Raw genomic sequence first — 17,687 nt, 5'->3', positions numbered from 1 at the left:
CAGCACAAGCAGGCTCTCTGTATCAAACTCCCCAGACTGCCGCCTGAGGGCTCAAGGTCGAAACCTCAGCCAGCCTCTTCAACAGAATTTCCAGCTTCCGATCCTGGATATCCTTCAGAGCAGCCAAACCTGCCACTGGGTTGGTTGTTGTCTTGGTCACCATGGAAACCACCGCATCCACTTTGGGGGATCTTCCAAGACTCCAAGGTTTGTTCCAGCAAGGGATATAACTTGACCATAGCTCTGGCTACCTTCAGGCCTACCTCGGGAGACTCCCACTCCTGATCCACCAACTTCTTCACCTTGTTGGGTAAAGGGAAAGCTTTAGGAGGTCCGCGCAGTTCCTCCAGGACTGGGTTCACCCCTCATTGTCCGAATCTTCCTGCGCAATCTTAATCCCCAACTCTTCCAACATCTGGGGAATCAATGGACCTAGCTCCTCCCTGTGGAAAAACTGGACCACACGAGGCTCGTCACCCTCCACAATCAGGACATCATCCACATCTTGATTAAGATCTTCTACATCGGTGACTGGGTCCTTGCCTGGGTCCAATGACCACCCTGCTGCTGGTCAGGCCCATCCGACTCAGACATCCTCACTGTCCACCATGGACTGTCCCAGCCCAAAGGAAACATAGGAACCCTCCAGAGCCCACTGGCTCCCCCCAGGGCTTCTTAGCCACAGGAGGCCTTCTGGACCCTGCCTCCTTCTTGGCCAAATAGGCCTTATGAAGAAACAGGAAGAAATCAGCTGAAATTTGCTCTGAAATCGAAGAGGACTGATTCTGGCCATTATCTCCCTGCCCCCCCCCCCCCCCCCCCATATACCTTCCACCAGCAGAGCTTAAATCAATGGGAACGAGTAGGGGAGGGTAGTCCTGAGGCTCTGGAACAGCCTCCTGGCTCCTGCCATGTACCTTCAAAATGGCCACCAACTCCTTCGACACCCCTGGGGACTGCAGCACTGGCCCGGCTGACCTTGCACTCTGACCCTCCCCCACCCCCCGAGGGTCCCGCAGAAGTTCCAGCCCCACCCGAGGCACACTCCACGCAAGCAGTTGGAGAGAGGCGAATCCCTTCAAACCGCAGCCACGGCAATTTTTCCCCACACAGAGTGGGAATCAGGATGAATTGTGGTCAGGCCTAAAAATAGCCCCTGCCACTAACAAACCCCGCCAGTAGCATGTTCCTGACACTGATCAAGCACCTGGCTCGACGATCAGAATGCCTCTGCCCTCACTCACCTGGCCGCTCAGCACTGTTCAAGCTCCCGTCGCTTCTTCAATTTTTTTCCTTAAATGCACAAGCCCTGAAAACACATAAAAAGCCCAAGCAAGGAAAACACAGAAAGGAAAGGGCTACTTCCCTGTTCTCTCCTGGCATCCAGAAGCAGACACAGGTGGTGAGGACCCAGAGGGCGCAAGGGAACCAGGGCCCCTAGCTTTCATTCTCCCCCCCCCCAAAACTGATAAGGGCTGAGCTAGCTCAGGGATTGCCAACCCCCTGCTCCACCCAAGGGATGGCCCACCAAATAACCTAACACCTTGGGGAGCCTTCCAGGAATCCCATCTTCTTTTTTTTTTTTTTAATCAAAACTCCAGACTGCAGATTTGCACCTCTACCATCTGCTGGAGACAAGAGAAATCTGAGGGACTGCAGGTGGCAGTCTCGGATATGTAGCAGTGCTTCAAAGTTTTGTTCTCTACGTCCATCTGCTAGTAGGGATACAAAACCCACTATTCTGGACTGATCTGGGGTATGAACAGGAACCTGTTCATTTTGCACTATTTTTTTCTCTCCTTACACCATTTTATAAAATTGGTTAGAAAAACACAAAATTTGTTTTTCCAGGTCACGCCAATCACTGGGGTAAGAAGACCAAGCATTCCACACTACAACAAACAAAACCGATGTGTAAGGGAACAAGTCATGACAGTGGAATAGAACATAAAACTTTAATCTGGGTATCTTGCAGTTTCCTTAGGTTTTCAGTACCTGGAGGTAAAGGTGTTTTCTTCTGAATTAAAACCACAGCAACCTTTGTGTTTCTTCCCTGCAAACTCTGCCTGCAAAAGCAAAACAATTCAAACAAAGAAGATTGATGCTTGTAATGACATAAAATAAACACAAAGCATTGCTTTCCTGTATATTGCTTTATCTAAAAATATATAATAAATTTAAAGAGCAAAGGAAAACCATCTACTAGAATAAAAGAATGCCTGGACAAAATAGACAGATGCACTGTGCTTTCAGTTCACGGCTCAGCAATCTAAGACCAGATGGGACATTGCAATTGTTACACAGGTCATTCCTTTTCACTTGTTTTTATGGATGAAAAAGTTGTCTGAAGCCCCACATTCTAAGTATTGATAGTTATGCATCTGCAAGGGCAGTAAGTTATAGTAACATTTCTTAAGAGGTAAAATATAATATATTTTGATGGCAGATGTAATGCAAATGGAACAGGTAGGTAAGTTATCCCCCTTCATTTTTCCCCCCAAATGTGTTTCAAATAATCGATTTGGAGACAGTACCTCCGGCTGCAAAATCCTTCCATCTCCAGCAGGTTTGACTGTGATTTGTCCTTTCCAAAACAGATACCCAATATCAATTATGCACAATTTTAAAAAAACAATATAAGCTGGGTTTGTTCTTCTCTAGCATGAAGGTGAAAGAATAATGGATGCCTGTTTCTCTTCATGGACACAACTTGCAAAGCATTAATATTAGCTTGAGCCTACAAAATAGCAATTTAAGATTTTCTCCATTTCTATTGCTTTTTCTTTCAGTCTTATCCCTGGACTTTTTTCTTGGTTGAATGTACTTTTGCTCCTGATACTTTTTGTAACCAAAAGTATTTTTTTTTTGTTTGCTTGTTTTAGCAATGCACATGCTCCCTTTAAAATTATCTAGTTCCCTGTATCTCCTCCTTCAGCTTTCCATGCTATGCAGGTATTAGGGATGATTATCTGAAATCTGGAGGACCATCAGCAGTGATGTGCCCCACATGATTGATTTGTAAGTGGCTAAGGAAAGGGGATTTAAAATATTCAAAACACTAACATATGAACCGGACAGAAATAGAACAACCAAATGAATGATCAATCACTACTGAATTATAAAAACAACCAACCAACAAAAAAACCCCCACAAAACACATTTTGCAGGCCCACGCCTGTGGCTCAGTATACTGTGGTGCAGACATACTCATCCAAAGTCAGACCTGCTTGGGAAAAATTAATTAAAAGCTAAGAGTAGTTTCTAAGGACTTCAGTCTACTCTAAAATAGATGGCTATAGCTCTTTTGCAATCCAAACTGTGCAAGGCTACTTCATTTCTGTTGACATGTGGCCTGGGGAAAAATGTTGAAAGGACAATTGACGGGTTAAAGTAGAAGTCTTAACATTACCTTAGGCAGGAACCTAGAATGTATGTGCAGAACCACCCTATTAAAAACAAACACAAAAAAAAAACAAAAAAACCCCACAAACAAACACACACACACACACACCAACTTAGCACAAGACAGGTAAATAATAAAGACTTGGAGTTCACCGACTGTATGCAAAGTGACTGCCACCATAAATATGACCTTCCAGGTCAGATACTTCAGTTCTCAGGAGTCTAATGGCTCAAAGAGAGTTTTCACCAACTGGATAAGTATACAGCGAATGGGTTGATGGAAGCTATCAACTGAAGCAAGCCTCGCATGAATCTGACAACTAATGGCTGTACAGAGATGGATTTACCATCTATATGGTGATAAGTGCCAATTACAAAAAGGTGAAACCTAATGGAGCTAGCTTTGAGATCACACTCTGAAAGACAAAGGTATTCAAGTAGTTTTTATGTAGAACAGAAGAAAGGGTCGAAGACCTTTCCCTCACACCAAAAGGTAAACATCTTCCATTTAAAATCATGGGATATTTTGTGGAATCCTTCCTAGAAGCCAGAAGAGTTGAAGACACTCTCAGATAGGTCAAGTGCAACGAAGAGCATGAGGCGGTCCTGTGGGTTTCTTCCAGATGGCCTGAGGATGCTTTGGCCCATGGTGCTACTTGCGCCCCCGAAGAGTGGGTTCACAGAACTGCTGGAGCCTGCCTGCCCACGAGCCCTCAAACCAAAATTTGCTATCTCCCCTAATCCACCTGGCAGCACCACACTGACCTTCTGCTGATCGAGAATGGGCCAGAAAATGCCCTCCTTTTTGGGAACCACGAAGTAAACCCAGTACCTTCCTCTTCCTTGTTCTCTTGAGGAACTGAGACAATTGAGTCCAGGCGTTGCAGCCGCTGCAACTTTTTTGCCGAACCACCTCTCGTTTGACGCGGGAAGTGCATTGGGACATCTGTCTTCCCGAGCCTTGCTTCTGCATCGAAAGGCTCCTGTTAGAGCAAAATCTCCTCATTTCTCGAAAGCAAGATCGCGGTGGGAAAGCCTTCTTGCCAGCCTTCTAAACCCCAGGCAACTTGCTTCCTTTCAACTCCCCCAAATGCTTCTGAGGACATCAGCCAAAATATAAGTGAGGCAAATGTCAACTGACTCAAATTTTGAACCCAGGCCAGGGGTTTCAGGTCCATTCCCTTCATCAGATTGTGCTGAGACAGCCACCAATAGAGACTAGACCTGGATTCTCGCAGCAGGGGCAACGGCAGATGATACTGACCCGACAACAGGTCCCACCTGGACAACAGAGTGCGCTGCAGAGGTCTCATGAGCGTAAACGCCCATGGAATAAAATCTAACGTAGATGCCATGGAACCGAGCACTTGAAAGTAATCCCAAGCCATTGGCAGTGTAAGACGAAGCAGGTGTGTCACCTGTGCCTGCAACCTCCTTACTCAGTCTTCTGACAAGAACACCCTGCCCTTCCTAGTATCGAATTGAGCTCCCAGATACTCCAAGGATTGGGTCGGAACCAGAAAGCTCTTACATAGTTAATGACCCAACCTACTGATTCAGCGGGTGATGAATACCTTGCAAACTACCTAACGCACTCCTCCAACTTTGCTTGAATGAGCCAATTGTCCAGATACGGATGAACCAGAACACCTTCCTTGCGTAGAGCTGCAAACACCACCACCATCATCTTGGTGAAGGTTTGTGGCACTGCCGTCAGTCCGAAAGGAAGAGCCCGAAACTGAAAATGCTGACCCAGCACTATGAAAAAAAGAAACTTCTGATGGTCCGTCCAAATCGGAATTTGAAGATACTCCTCCGTCAAGTCCAGGGAAGCCAGGAACTCTGCTTTGTGGACTGCCGCTACAACCATGCGCAGTGTTCCCATACGAAAATGCGGCACCCAAAGGGTCCTGTTCACCTTCTGCAGATCGAAAATGGGACGGAAGGTGCCCTCCTTCATGGGAACCATGAAGTAAATGGAATACCTGTCCTGCCCTTGTACCTCTCATTGCATGGGCACTATGGCAAGAAGATCCAGTAATCTTTGCAGCATCTACCACATAGCCTCCCACTTGCTGCAAGAGATCATGTGAGACTCTAAAAAGGCCTCTCTAACCAGGCACAAACATTTGAGCGCGTAGCCGTATCTTATGACCTCTAGTAACCAATGGTCCGAAGTAAGCCTGGTACACTTCATGTAAAAGCTGGACAAGCTGCCTCCTACGGCTTTCTATGCAGGAGTAGGACCCCCTGGCTTCCTAGTGTTGACTTTCCATCACCGGCCCCTTGACCGGCACCAACCCTGGAGCCTCTTCGGTCTCCATGAAAGGACTGCTGGCGGCTGCCCATTGGCTTTGCAGTTGCGTTGGTGGTGGTCCTACCAGACCAAAACCTCCTCAAATTCATGAACCGGGTTCAAGGTGGGAACACCTTCTTACTAGTGCGCTTACCCCTCAGGCAGCCTGTTCCCCTTAGATTCCTCCAACATCTTCATCAGCTGATCTAAATCCTCCCTGAAGAGAAGCTTCTCTTTGAAATGGAGATTACATAGCTGAACCTTCGACCACGTCTGCTGATCAATTGCCCAGCCACAAAAGACTGCAGGCTGCCACTGCCAAGACCATATTCCTGGCTGACTAGCGAACCAAATCAGAACACATTGGCTACATAAGCCACCCCAGCCTCTAAACAAGCTGACTTCAGAGCACCATCTCCTGTTGAAGCCAGATCCTGTGCTTTCTGCACCCTACACAAACAGGCCCTCTGCATCAAGCTGGCATAAACGATGGCCCAAAGACTCAGCACAGGGACCTCAAACATCTGCTTTAGGTGAATCTCCAACTTGCAGTCCTGCACATCCTTCAAAACTGCAGACCCCACCATTGGGATGGTTGTCTTAAGTGACCGCAGACACCGCAGAATCTACCTTTGGTACACGCAGTATCTCCAAAGTCTCCTCCGTCAGGGGATATATCTTCCCAACTTCCTGATCTTCTTAGGTAAGGGAAAGGCACTCGAGGGGGCCCCTCAGCCCATCCAGGAACAGGCTTACCCCCTTGCTATTTGGCTCTTCCTGAGTCACTTTAACCCTCAATTCCTCCAAGACTTGGGAGAATAAGAGGGCATAGTTCCACCTTCTTAAATAAAACAAACTCCTTGAGGATCATCCCCTGCCAATCTTTCATCCGGCTCCGGGATGTCCTTAGCTACACCCGGGTCCACACCAAGTGCCACAGTCATGTCTGTCTGGAACCACCTTCTGGTGGTCCAAAGGGACACCCTGCGGATCCTTTATGGAGTGTGTCTGTCCCCCCCCCATTCTTTGACATCCACACCTGCGAATCTGCCCAACAAAGTTCCAGACGATGCAATAGGTCCCCGGACCTACCTGTGGCCCTCTTCTTAGGCACAGATAGGGGAGGCCCAACTCTTCACCTGCTTCCTTGCCAGGAAGGCTTTATGCATCAAGAAGATAAATTTTGGCGAAAATCCCTTAGGGCCATCCCTCCCTTGCTCCAGGCTGTATTCGGAGTCGTTCCCCCACCCCCACCTCCTCCCATCAGAGTCACCCTAACCACAGGAGAAAACGGGGAAGAGGAATCTCTAGGTTCCCTAGTTAAAAAGGACTACTGCCCACAGTCCTCTGTGGATCCAGCCACCACGCGGGGCTCCCCGGACCCCCTCAGTCACTGTCAGAGATGTTCCCCCCCCCCCCCCCGAAGGGTAGGAAATCCCCTTCCCCCAATGCGTCCCCACTGAGGAACCCTCCTCTCCCGAAGTGCAACCAGGACAGAGGGAGCGAGAACTTAATAGTGTAGACTTCAGCCCACACCGCAGCACGTTTCTCTGTGTGGTTCGGGCACCATACCTTGTGGCTTGCAAACACTGCCGGCCTCAATTGCCTCTCTGGTGCTTTTTTTTTTTTTTTTTTTTTTTAAACCATACTACACCATTTCCTGCGGCGCAGAAAAATCAGCTGGGCACTGGCGTGAAAAAGGCTGCTGCTCTCCAGCCTCAGCACAGTCCAGAGACATGTGCACCAACCACTGCCGCAACTCCTCCACTATAGGCCTGGCTGCTAATGCCGCTCCCTCCTCAGGATACACATGGACCAGCGCAGTTCTGTCTGCTGAGGCCTGCAGCCCTTGCTGCCTCATGGCCACCCCTTTTGCCCCCCAGCAACCAGCTGTTTGCCTTTCTGTTCCTTTCTTTTTCTTAACTTTAAAATCACAGATACAAAGGCAAAACACACACATAGGGGTACTTGCAGACAGAGGCCTCGGAGGCCCTGAGGGAACCAGTCCCCTGGCTTTCAGGCCCCTGGCATGATGTGGGCGAGCATAAGTCAGGGGTTCCCAACCCGCCAGACGCCTGGCTCAACCTAAGGGACAGTCCACCAAGGAGCCTATCACCTCAGGGAGCTTTCTCCGAAATCCTTCTTCAGTTTCTCTCTCTCTCAACCTCAGACTGCAGGGTTGCACCTCTACCACCTGCTGGAGTCGGAGAAATACTGAGGGGACTGCAGGTGGCACTTTCGGATATATAGCAGTGCCTCAAAGTTTTGTTTCTCTGATTCATCTGTAGGTGGGGAGGCAAAACCCACTTGTCTGGACTGATCTGGGTATGTTCAGGAAGCCCTTATTTTCAAAATAAAACAGTATTGGGAAGACAATATGCATACTGATTCTTGGCTTGACTATTATGCACCTGTTGATAAGTAATAATATATTTGTCTCAATGTGTTGTGCATGCTTCATATGATTTCTTTTAATTAGAATCTGTTATTTTTAGCATTATTTATCCTTTACCAAATTAAAATAAATAGTAAAAGCAATAATGTTTTATAATATTTCACTTATGTTTTAAAATCATTGGCTTATTTTTACATGCTTTTTGTATACTGTCTTGGGCAAATTATCAGAAAGACCATCTAGAATATAAATAAAGAATAATTTTGAAAACCTGGCCTTCTAAAACAGCTGTAAATCCACACCTGACAATTTCCCGAAAAGAGAAAAAAAAATCTAAAAAGCAAGGGTAAAGAAAAAGACTGCAGGTTTATGCACCAGCCATCTGCTGGAGACAGAAATACTGAACTACTGCAGGTGGCACCAGGGCTTTTCAAGCAGTGTCAGTGAGGCTTTTCTCTGTCTCCATCTGCTGGCAGGGATGAATAAACCCAGGAGTCTGGACTGATCCGGGTAAGTACAGGGAACTAGAATATAAATAAAGAATAATTTTGAAAACCTGGCCTTCTAAAACAGCTATAAATCCACACCTGACAATTTCCACTCGAGTAGCACATTCCAACTGCTTCTCTTTCCACTGTGGCTCGTCCCAATCCAGTTCATAGAACACTACAACTAGTGCTGGCACGAGATTCAGGTGTTTGTTCATCCAGCCAGTCTTCAGGATTCCTTTGGGAATGTACCACTCATAGGATGTCCTCTGCCAGAGGAGGCAAAAAGGAAGAGAGCAAATTTAGTGGGTTCAAACATGCTTCTGTATGTCATCAATAACTTTTACTAATAAAGGAATGATTTACGCTGTAACCCAGATCTAGTCTTTCATTCACTCATTAAAACTGCTAGCAGCCTCCGACTGTTTTCCAAGTTAAGAAGAACTTCAAAAAAATCAAAGCTATGTGCGAAACGTTTCCAAGCAATAGAACAGCATCATTCAGTTATTTGTAACTGAATATCCACTTAATTCTGATGGGCTAGACTTTAAGGTGTTAATCTTTTCACAGTTTCCTGTCCCAGCTCCCATTACCCTAGCTGTGCAGGGATGGAAGTAAAACAGGAATATGCTATGCACCTATTTGCATGCCAGCAATCAGAAACACATCTGAAAGGAGACCTGCTCCTATAAACAGGAGTTAGCAAAACACTGGAAACATTCTGCCCACCTCTTTACATCTGTACTTTGTTTATACAGCATTTTAATACATATATGGATCACAAGATTATAATGAAGGTTGTATTAAACAATATGAAGTTATTTTCAGCTGAAAAATTCCAGCCATAAAAAAAAGCACATTAGGGCAAGCCCAGTGGCTCAGAGCAATGTGGAAGGTCTCTGGTTTAATACTCTGAGAAGTCTTCTGCTCCCTGGATCAGCTGGGACTGGGGATGCTGCAGACAGGATTTCACAGATTACCAAGGAAGGGAGGGAGTTATTTTATTTTCAAAATTTAACCACCACCTCTCACAAGGAGGCTACAAAGTGGTGTACAAGTAAAATAAACAGAGACACTATACGAACATACAAATATAATCAAATAAAAAGACAGAAAATCCAATCAAAAGCTTTAGTGAATAACCATAATTCCTGAAATGTAGCTACACCACAAAAAGCTGAATTCAATGGAATTATGATTTCCTTTATGCAGGCTTTGTAGCTGTTCTGCTGTTCCCTTGGACCTCCAGTTCAGTTGGAGCCAGGGCTGGGATCCTGGCTCAATGAGCCTTCATTCAAAACTACTCTGGGATTTCCCCTCCACTATTTTATATCCTCCCCAAATATACCTAGTCTAGGCACTACAGCAAGGGTCCTTGGGTGGGGGCTATGCACCATGGCTTCTTCTGGAATTCTATAATCATGGGCCCGACTCTGGCCACTAGGTGTCACCCTGGAGTACTGACAACAACCAAGCACTGTAAACCTTGGGTCTATTTGCACAGAGAACATTCTGTATAGCCTGAAATGTATGCCTCTATAATCAGGACCCTCAGATATTTATAGAGTTTTTCCAAAATTCATCAAGTATTGTATTACTGAGTTTGGTCTGTGGTATATTTATGTTTGAATTCTGCAACTCAACTTTGAGCAGGTCTGGTATAAGTGAGACTATGAATGTTAATGAATAAACAGACATCTAAATCTTTTACCTTAGATCTACATTTAGGATACTCATGATCCCCGGGGAGAACTTTGAAAGAAATAGGTACTCTATCCGCTCTTCGGTTGACATAAAATGCATCCCATATTGCACGATGGACAGCGTTGTAAGTTACATCCAGGCCTGTGAGGGTCACAAAGGCCATAGGTCGGCAACATAACTCCAGAGGAAAATCCCACTGCGTGGGGCTCATCTTCAAATTTTTACAGTAATTCTGAAAACACAGCAAAGCACATACTATGAACAGATCACACATATTGTATTTTACAAAAGTAGCCACTGAGGTCAACATTCAAAGGCTTTTGCCTGGTAACTTTTGGAATTAACAGGACAAAAACCAAGATTTGAGAATTTCTGCACACTCCTCAACTAAATTTCGTCTAGGTAAGTCACTACCCACACAAAATGTCTGTGGATAAACAGAGGCAATGATGGAGGCATTCTGGGGCTGTGGTTAGATTTTAGTCCGAAATTCAGATGCAGGACTTATCTTTCCCCAAAGCTGCTATGCTCACATAACCCCCTCTTCTGAAGTCACTGCATTGGCTCCCTATACACTCCCGCTTATAGTTCAAGCTCCTCTTTCTCACCTACAAATGCCTTCACTCTGCAGCACCTCACTATCTCTCCTCTCTCTCTCTCTCTCTCTCTCTCTACACCCCTCCTCATGCACTCTGCTCATCAGATAAGTCACTCCTGTCTGTGCCATTCTCCTCTACTGTTAATTCCAGACTCCATGTTTTCCCCCTGGCTGCGCCATGTGCTTGGAATAGTCTTCCTGAACTGGTGTGTCATGCTCAGTCTCTTGCCATATTTAAATCCCATCTAAAGAACCACCTTTTTGTAACTGCTTTTAAATCTTATGCCCAATTGTCTGCTTTTAGTCTTGTTAACTTTCTTCTTTTTAACCATTGTCTTGCTTTATGAAATACAGGTAAAAAGGCTTGTGGAATGTTTGTCTTAGATTGTAAACTCTATTGAGCAAGGACTATCTTTTTGTATGTTTGCACAATGCTGCATATATCATGTAGTGCTATAGAAATGTTACGTAGTAGTAGGAGGAGTAGCTTATGAGCAGTGACAGCATTATCTGGCTAAAGTTAGCCAGGCAAATCTGGTCAGAAAACCACCTGTCCTAAATGTAACCAGATACCTTTATCCCAGTGTGTTTCACTGAATATTTGGGTTATGATTTCCTTTATGCAGCCTTTATAGCTGTGCAACAGCACATCAAAACTTAAAAATCTGCAAACAGACCTCAGCAGCATTCCGATGAACCCCCCGCGATGGCTCAGAAGAAGAAAGTGCCGGATTTTAAACATTTTGCGTTCACAAAAAAACGCCGGCTGCGATGACGGCCTAGCAGTGCTTAGGGAACCGCGGACTTGTGTGATCAGGTACCTGAGGGGGGAGAGTGATCTTCCCACAAGGGAACCTTAGAAAAGAAACTAAGGATAATAAACAGGAACGTTTGACAGCCATGGAACAAATAAAAGAAGAAATGGCTGAGATTGGGAGACATGTGGATGAATGTGATATGCGCTTAGATGTGCAGTCCATGAAGATTGAGGCACTACAAAAAATAACAGCACAAGCTGCTCGAGATTCTGAAGATTTCACCGCCAAATTAGAAGACATGGAAAATTTAGTTGGCACAACAATTTGAGGTTTAGGGGCACACCTGAAACAGAGGCCTATACAGACTGTGGGGAAACTGTCCAGAGATTCTGTACCTTCCTGTTGAAACAGGACAATGCCAATGCAGAAAGTACAACAGCTTTCTCCATAGAGCTAGAACGAGCTCACAGATCTCTGGGCGCAAGGATCAATGGAAAATCCAGAGATATCATACTGTGTTTTGCTAGACATACTGTGAATGAAAAAATATACCAAATTGCACGGAAGCAATCCCTGTGGGAATGGGAGAATCATAATATTCAGATATACATGGATCTCTCCACACTGACTTTAAAAAAAAAAAAAAAAAAAGAGAGGATGGAATTCAAGGAGACTATTACAGTGTTAAGAAGAGAGGGCCTCAGATATCGATGGTTATTCCCTTTTGGCATTGCAATTACTATTGATGGCACCACAACCAGATCCAAAACTGTGGAAGAAGCAGCGGCCATCTTAAAAGTCGCAGGTCACCAAGTAAAGCTAGCAGTCTCCGGAAAGCTCTCTTCAACTGCTCCGGTGGATACTCCATGGTGGCAGAGGGTCCACAACGGAGGCAAAAGGCTCTGCAGGCATTCTGGAGACAGCATCTTCGATCAAGATAAAAGGAAAGGGATGATCCCTGCTGGTTTGTTCCTGGACACAGATTATTTCAATATGAGGACTGGAGATGGTCCGAATCACAGTGGTTTCACCATGACCACTTTTTTAACAGGCCGATTCAGTAAAAGTCGCGGGAGAGCTGGCGAGCGCCTGCTCTCCTATGCGCGTGATTCAGGAGGGAACAACATGCAAATAGGACCCGCAGTAAAAGGAGGAGCTAGGGACACTAGCACGTCCCTACCACCTCCTTTTTGATAGAAGCAGCAGCTGTCAGCGGGTTTGACAGCCGACGCTCAATTTTACCGGCGTCAGTTCTCGAATCCACTGACAGCTACGGGTTTGGAAAACGGACGCCGGCAAAATTGAGTGTCCGTCTTCAGACCCGCGGGCTGATTTTTTACTTTTTTTTTTTTTTTTTTTTTTTTAAACTTTTGGGGCCTCTGATTTAATATCACTATGATATTAAGTCGGAGGGTGTACAGAAAAGCAGTTTTTACTTTCCCGGTGCTGGACGAAATTAATGCCAGCCTTTGGGCAGGCGTTAATTTCTGAAAGTAAAATGAATCGTGCGGGAATAACTAATAGGGCCATCAACATGCATTTGCATGTTGCAGGCGCTATTAGCTTCAGGGAGTTGGCCGCACATTTTTGACGCGCTATTTTTACCCCTTATACCGTAAGGGGTAATAGCACGTCGAAAACGCGCAGCCAAATGAAGGCTAACAGTGCGCTCTACGGGAGCACACTTTACTGTATCGGCCTGTAAGTTTCCCTGAGGTTGATTATATGTTTCATGCTAAATGTTTAGAGTGGGCTGGGTTCGGGGGGGGGGGGGGGGGGGGGGGGGGGCAAGCTCCGTGTTTGATCACGTCCTCCACAGCCTGCGCAGTTTTGCCAAAGGCAAAGCACTGTGGGGCGAAACGGGAATACAATTGGTAGCTTATTACAAAAATGTGTGCAGTCAGAATTCTACATATCACAATACCCTAACACAAAATATGGGCAGAAGGGGGATAGGTATTCAGTGAGGCACAATGAACGGATGGTGTGAATGTGAGCCAAATCTTGGAGGGGGCGGCATGGTTGCGTGGAGAGAAGAGTCGCATGGAGAGCAATATGACCGATTCCATGTTGTCTCTTAAATTATGGTCTCTTAACGTGAAGGGACTGAACAGCCCTCAAAAAAGGCAAATTTTCAGGAATGAAGTGCAAGATTTGAAGGCGGCTATACCGTTTCTCCAGGAAATGCACTTGAAAAAGAGGTATGAGCGTTTATTATTGTGGCCTCTTTATCCATGTCAGTACAATGTGGCGGCATATGACACAGTAGACCACAATCCTCAACACTTGACTGCATGACCTAGGACTAGCAGGGCTAAAAAACTCATGTAGTTCTCATCCTTTCTCCAAGACTGTACCCAATCTGTTTCCCTGAGAACAGCTATCACCAAACTCCATGCGCTCTTCTGTAGATTACTGCAAGATTTCATCCTCTGACCCACCCTATTCAATATCTACCTCTCCCCCTAGGCAAACTCATCAAGAACTGCCTTAATCACTCAATTCCTAAGCAGATGACATCCAGCAAGTGATACCACTCTGCACAAACCTTGATGTTTCCCTAGAGAAAACTGCCAACTGGGTACATCAAAACAAACTAAGCCTGAATCTCCAAAAATCAGAGATGTTATGGGTCAGGAAAAAAAAAAGAATTGAGTGACCTTGGGGGAACAAATAACTCTCAGCTCTCAAGTTCAGAGTCTAGGCTTTATATGAGACTCCCAAATTACCACTAAAGCACAAGTGCATGCAGTAACCAAAACAGCTTTCTTTCACTTCTATTCACCAGGGTTACTGCAACTTACTCTGTGTTAGAATCCAACAGCCTTAACTGCTGATTGCAGCTCATACAGAACACTGCAGCCCAGATTTTCATTTATTATTTATATAACTGCACATACCATACTCATATAGCCGATCAAGACAATTCACATGATAACAAAATGTTCACAATTTAATTGAATAAAACCATTCCTGAAAACCTTGCATTGACTATTAATACTATACCAAACCAAATTCAAAGGCCTGACTCCAAGTTATCTCAGTACACTACACTCTAGGTCTCAGGCACATCTTGTGGTACCATCTCCAAGGAAAATGCACCTCACAAAACACCAGAACTAGAATCTTTGTATGCTCTGCCCCCAACTCTTTGGGTTTTATTTGATTACATCATGGATTTTGTGTTAGTTTATTTGATAAAACACCTTTCAAAATACACTTAATATGCAAAATCAAATACTTGATTGTATCTGATTAGATACATTCTCATTTAGGTTAGGAAGATTCAGCATGCCTAAACAGTAGGAGAGATGCAACATTTGGTGTCAATGGAGTAGGTTGTATAATCAAAAAGAAACCAAGCAGTTAAATTAAAAAATACTGACATCTGCTCTACTGACATACTATATTTATTACTTAATTTGGATTCTTGTTTAAAAAAAGCATGTCATAAATAACAACGAAGATAATTGGTGGATGACTACACATGGAAAGCTTATCTCTGGTGATTTGCCAGAGAACCCAGTCGCTTCCTAAAGAATCAGACTTATAAAGCACAACTGGTTAAGGCAGTAGAAAGTCACATGTCTGCTCTCAATATTACCTACATCCTACAATCAGCATAGGTCTTGTTTCTCATTTGTTTTCATTTGCTGTTTATATGAAGGCAAATGATTCAAGGAACAGTGAACTCACCTTTCCAATACATCAGGTCCCTCTTTTTTCAACTTCAGGTCCCTGCTGAAAACACAAATCTTTACTGATGCATTCCACTGATCTCCAAAAAAACCACCACTCATTCTTGTGATTGTTCTATACTCTCAACTCATGCATTGCCTTTCTTCGCACACTGCTCATAAGTATGCTAAAGAAAACAACTTCCCTTACCAACTGCACCTATATGGATTTTCTTATTCATTGTATCCTTGTAACTAATAGGCATGTTTATATTCTATCACACAAACACCATCGGTATTATGGAAATTAAAACTGGCAGAAATATACTGCTAGTCTCACCTCTTGGTTGCCCCTGGAGTAGATATAAAGTCTGTAAGGCAGGAATCATTCTTAGAGACCGATGAAATAATGCTGGTTTTCAGCACACATTTTTAACACCAAGATTTTTTTTTAACTCTCAATACAGTAAGCTAATGATATAATGCATCAGGGTTAAAAAAAAAAAAAAAAAAAAAAAAAAAAAAAAAAGAGTGTAAAATGCACAGTTGGCACAGGTCGAATACACATTTTAACCAGGAAAAGGGATGGAGAGCATGACAAACTATCCAGGTAAGTGGTGACAGCTGCCACTGCCACAAATAGAAGCATAAGTTAAAATGTATTTGGCATCAGGAAACAGCAGCCAAATAGATGCATAAATCAGTACTTACACAGCTATCTCCTGCAGGTTGCCATTTCTTAGTCGGATAAGTACTTTACCCGGCTAAGTAGCAGTGAACTTTTACAGTTTAGAAAATGTATTCCAAAATCAATTTATAAGTAATCAAAGAGAGCAAACTGCACCAGATAGTCACAAGTACTGACTTATACTAGTAAGTGGCAGCTGCTACAGCTACTTACCTGGTTGTTGGTTATTATCCAGGTAAATTGTGGTGGCTGCCAGCATCTACCCAGAAAGTTTCCATGTTTTAACTTTTAAAAATCTTTTAACTATTTTTTTCATAGTGCTGGAAACCTAACTCCAGTTCTGACCAGGATATGTTTCCAGTACTAAAAAGGCACGCTGGCTAGATGCAGTCTCTCTGCTTCTCTGGGTAATGCTTAATACCCCTATTTGCAGGGAATTTCCATGCAAGGGCACTAAGCAGTACTCCCGTTTGTTAATGTGTGTGTTCTGCGTGCAAAACTCCTTGCTACATCACCAGTATAAGGCTTATTTAACCTTTTTCCCCATTGACATTGAATGAGACTTTAATTTTTGCCTGCAGAAAGGTGTGCTCAGTTGAATGCACCTTCCTGCTTCAGCATGTTACTGTGGATACTCAGGAGAGCTGTATGGTTATATGTGGTTTATTGTATATCCACAAAACTAGAAACTGATCCATTCTCTTCAACACAAGCCTTGAAACAACACTAATAAGGTCATGCCTTTCTCCCTCCATGCCAAAATTATTTAACAGGCGTTCCCTATGAGGAGCGCTGAAAAATTTGATTTATTATTTTATTTATTTATTTGCTTTTATATACCGACATGTAGCCAGTGTTTCAAACAGTGCGTGGCAAAATAGTCCTTCTGGGCTGCTAGGAGGTCAAAGAACTCACGTGCTGGCCCAGCATCCTCTGCTCAGTGCTCGCTGAAGCTTGTGCAACAGCCTAGTGAGACTTTGCAACTCACCCACATTTTAAATAATCACCTTTTTTTTTGTACCATCATTAGCCCGACTAATAAAGACCTATTTCATTATTAGGATCCTTTAGGAACAAATCACAAAGCCGGTCCTATCCGCAGGGCCTTCAGCTTAGCGCCGCAGTGAGAAAGCAAAACACAGACAGAGGAAGATGGGAAACCACTAAAACCCTCTTCTTGCCCAAAACGCATGGAGTTCTTTACACTCCGGTAGGCGCTGGAAGCCGAGAAACCGTGCAGGCATCACAGAGCTGAGACGGTGCACACATTCACTTACTGACAGCTGGCCAGAAGCCACTCCACATCAACTGAAGCAGAACCACAATACCTTCAGCAGCCGCCGAAGCCACACACAAAAACCTCTCACTTCCTCACACGTCACAGGAAGGGACTTACACTCTCTCACTGATAACTCTCGCCACCAATCAGCAGCCCAAAAGCGAAAGACAAGCTCTGCCTCCCAACCAACCGACTCCTGAATTTTAATCAGAACAGCCGTAAGATGGCACGATGGACCAGTAAGAAAGACCCTAAAGAAGGGCTTGGCTTCCAATCGGAAGGAGAAGGGGGCCAATCAGAAAGACAGGGCAGAACGTGTGACTGCGTCGCCTAGCAGTTGACGCCTGCCCACTGCACCTAGAGGTTGAGCGAGCGTGACGCCTAAAGGTGACGCAAGGTACT

General features: G+C 44.6%; 1 protein-coding gene across 10 annotated transcripts in view; it reads right to left on the bottom strand.

Moving 5' to 3' along the window:
- TRAPPC11 (trafficking protein particle complex 11) overlaps positions 1-17,526 on the bottom strand; it is a 203,426-nt gene extending 185,900 nt beyond the window's left edge. The window contains exons 1-5 of one of the 10 annotated variants that reach the window (XM_029582652.1): positions 17,403-17,518; positions 15,338-15,379; positions 10,293-10,517; positions 8,681-8,850; positions 1,996-2,066 (exon numbers count right to left, since the gene is read on the bottom strand). In XM_029582652.1, the coding sequence (XP_029438512.1) occupies positions 1,996-2,066; positions 8,681-8,850; positions 10,293-10,496 (445 nt within the window). In that variant the 5' untranslated portion in view covers positions 10,497-10,517; positions 15,338-15,379; positions 17,403-17,518. The other 9 variants (XM_029582739.1, XM_029583147.1, XM_029582564.1 and 6 more) reach the window with 9 other exon arrangements.
- Positions 17,527-17,687: the final 161 nt, after the last annotated feature.

The sequence above is a fragment of the Rhinatrema bivittatum genome, chromosome 1, assembly GCF_901001135.1.
Source record: "Rhinatrema bivittatum chromosome 1, aRhiBiv1.1, whole genome shotgun sequence".
Classification (NCBI taxonomy): domain Eukaryota; kingdom Metazoa; phylum Chordata; class Amphibia; order Gymnophiona; family Rhinatrematidae; genus Rhinatrema; species Rhinatrema bivittatum.
Note: the sequence above shows the minus strand (reverse complement) of the source record. Positions and strands in the feature narration are given on the sequence as shown.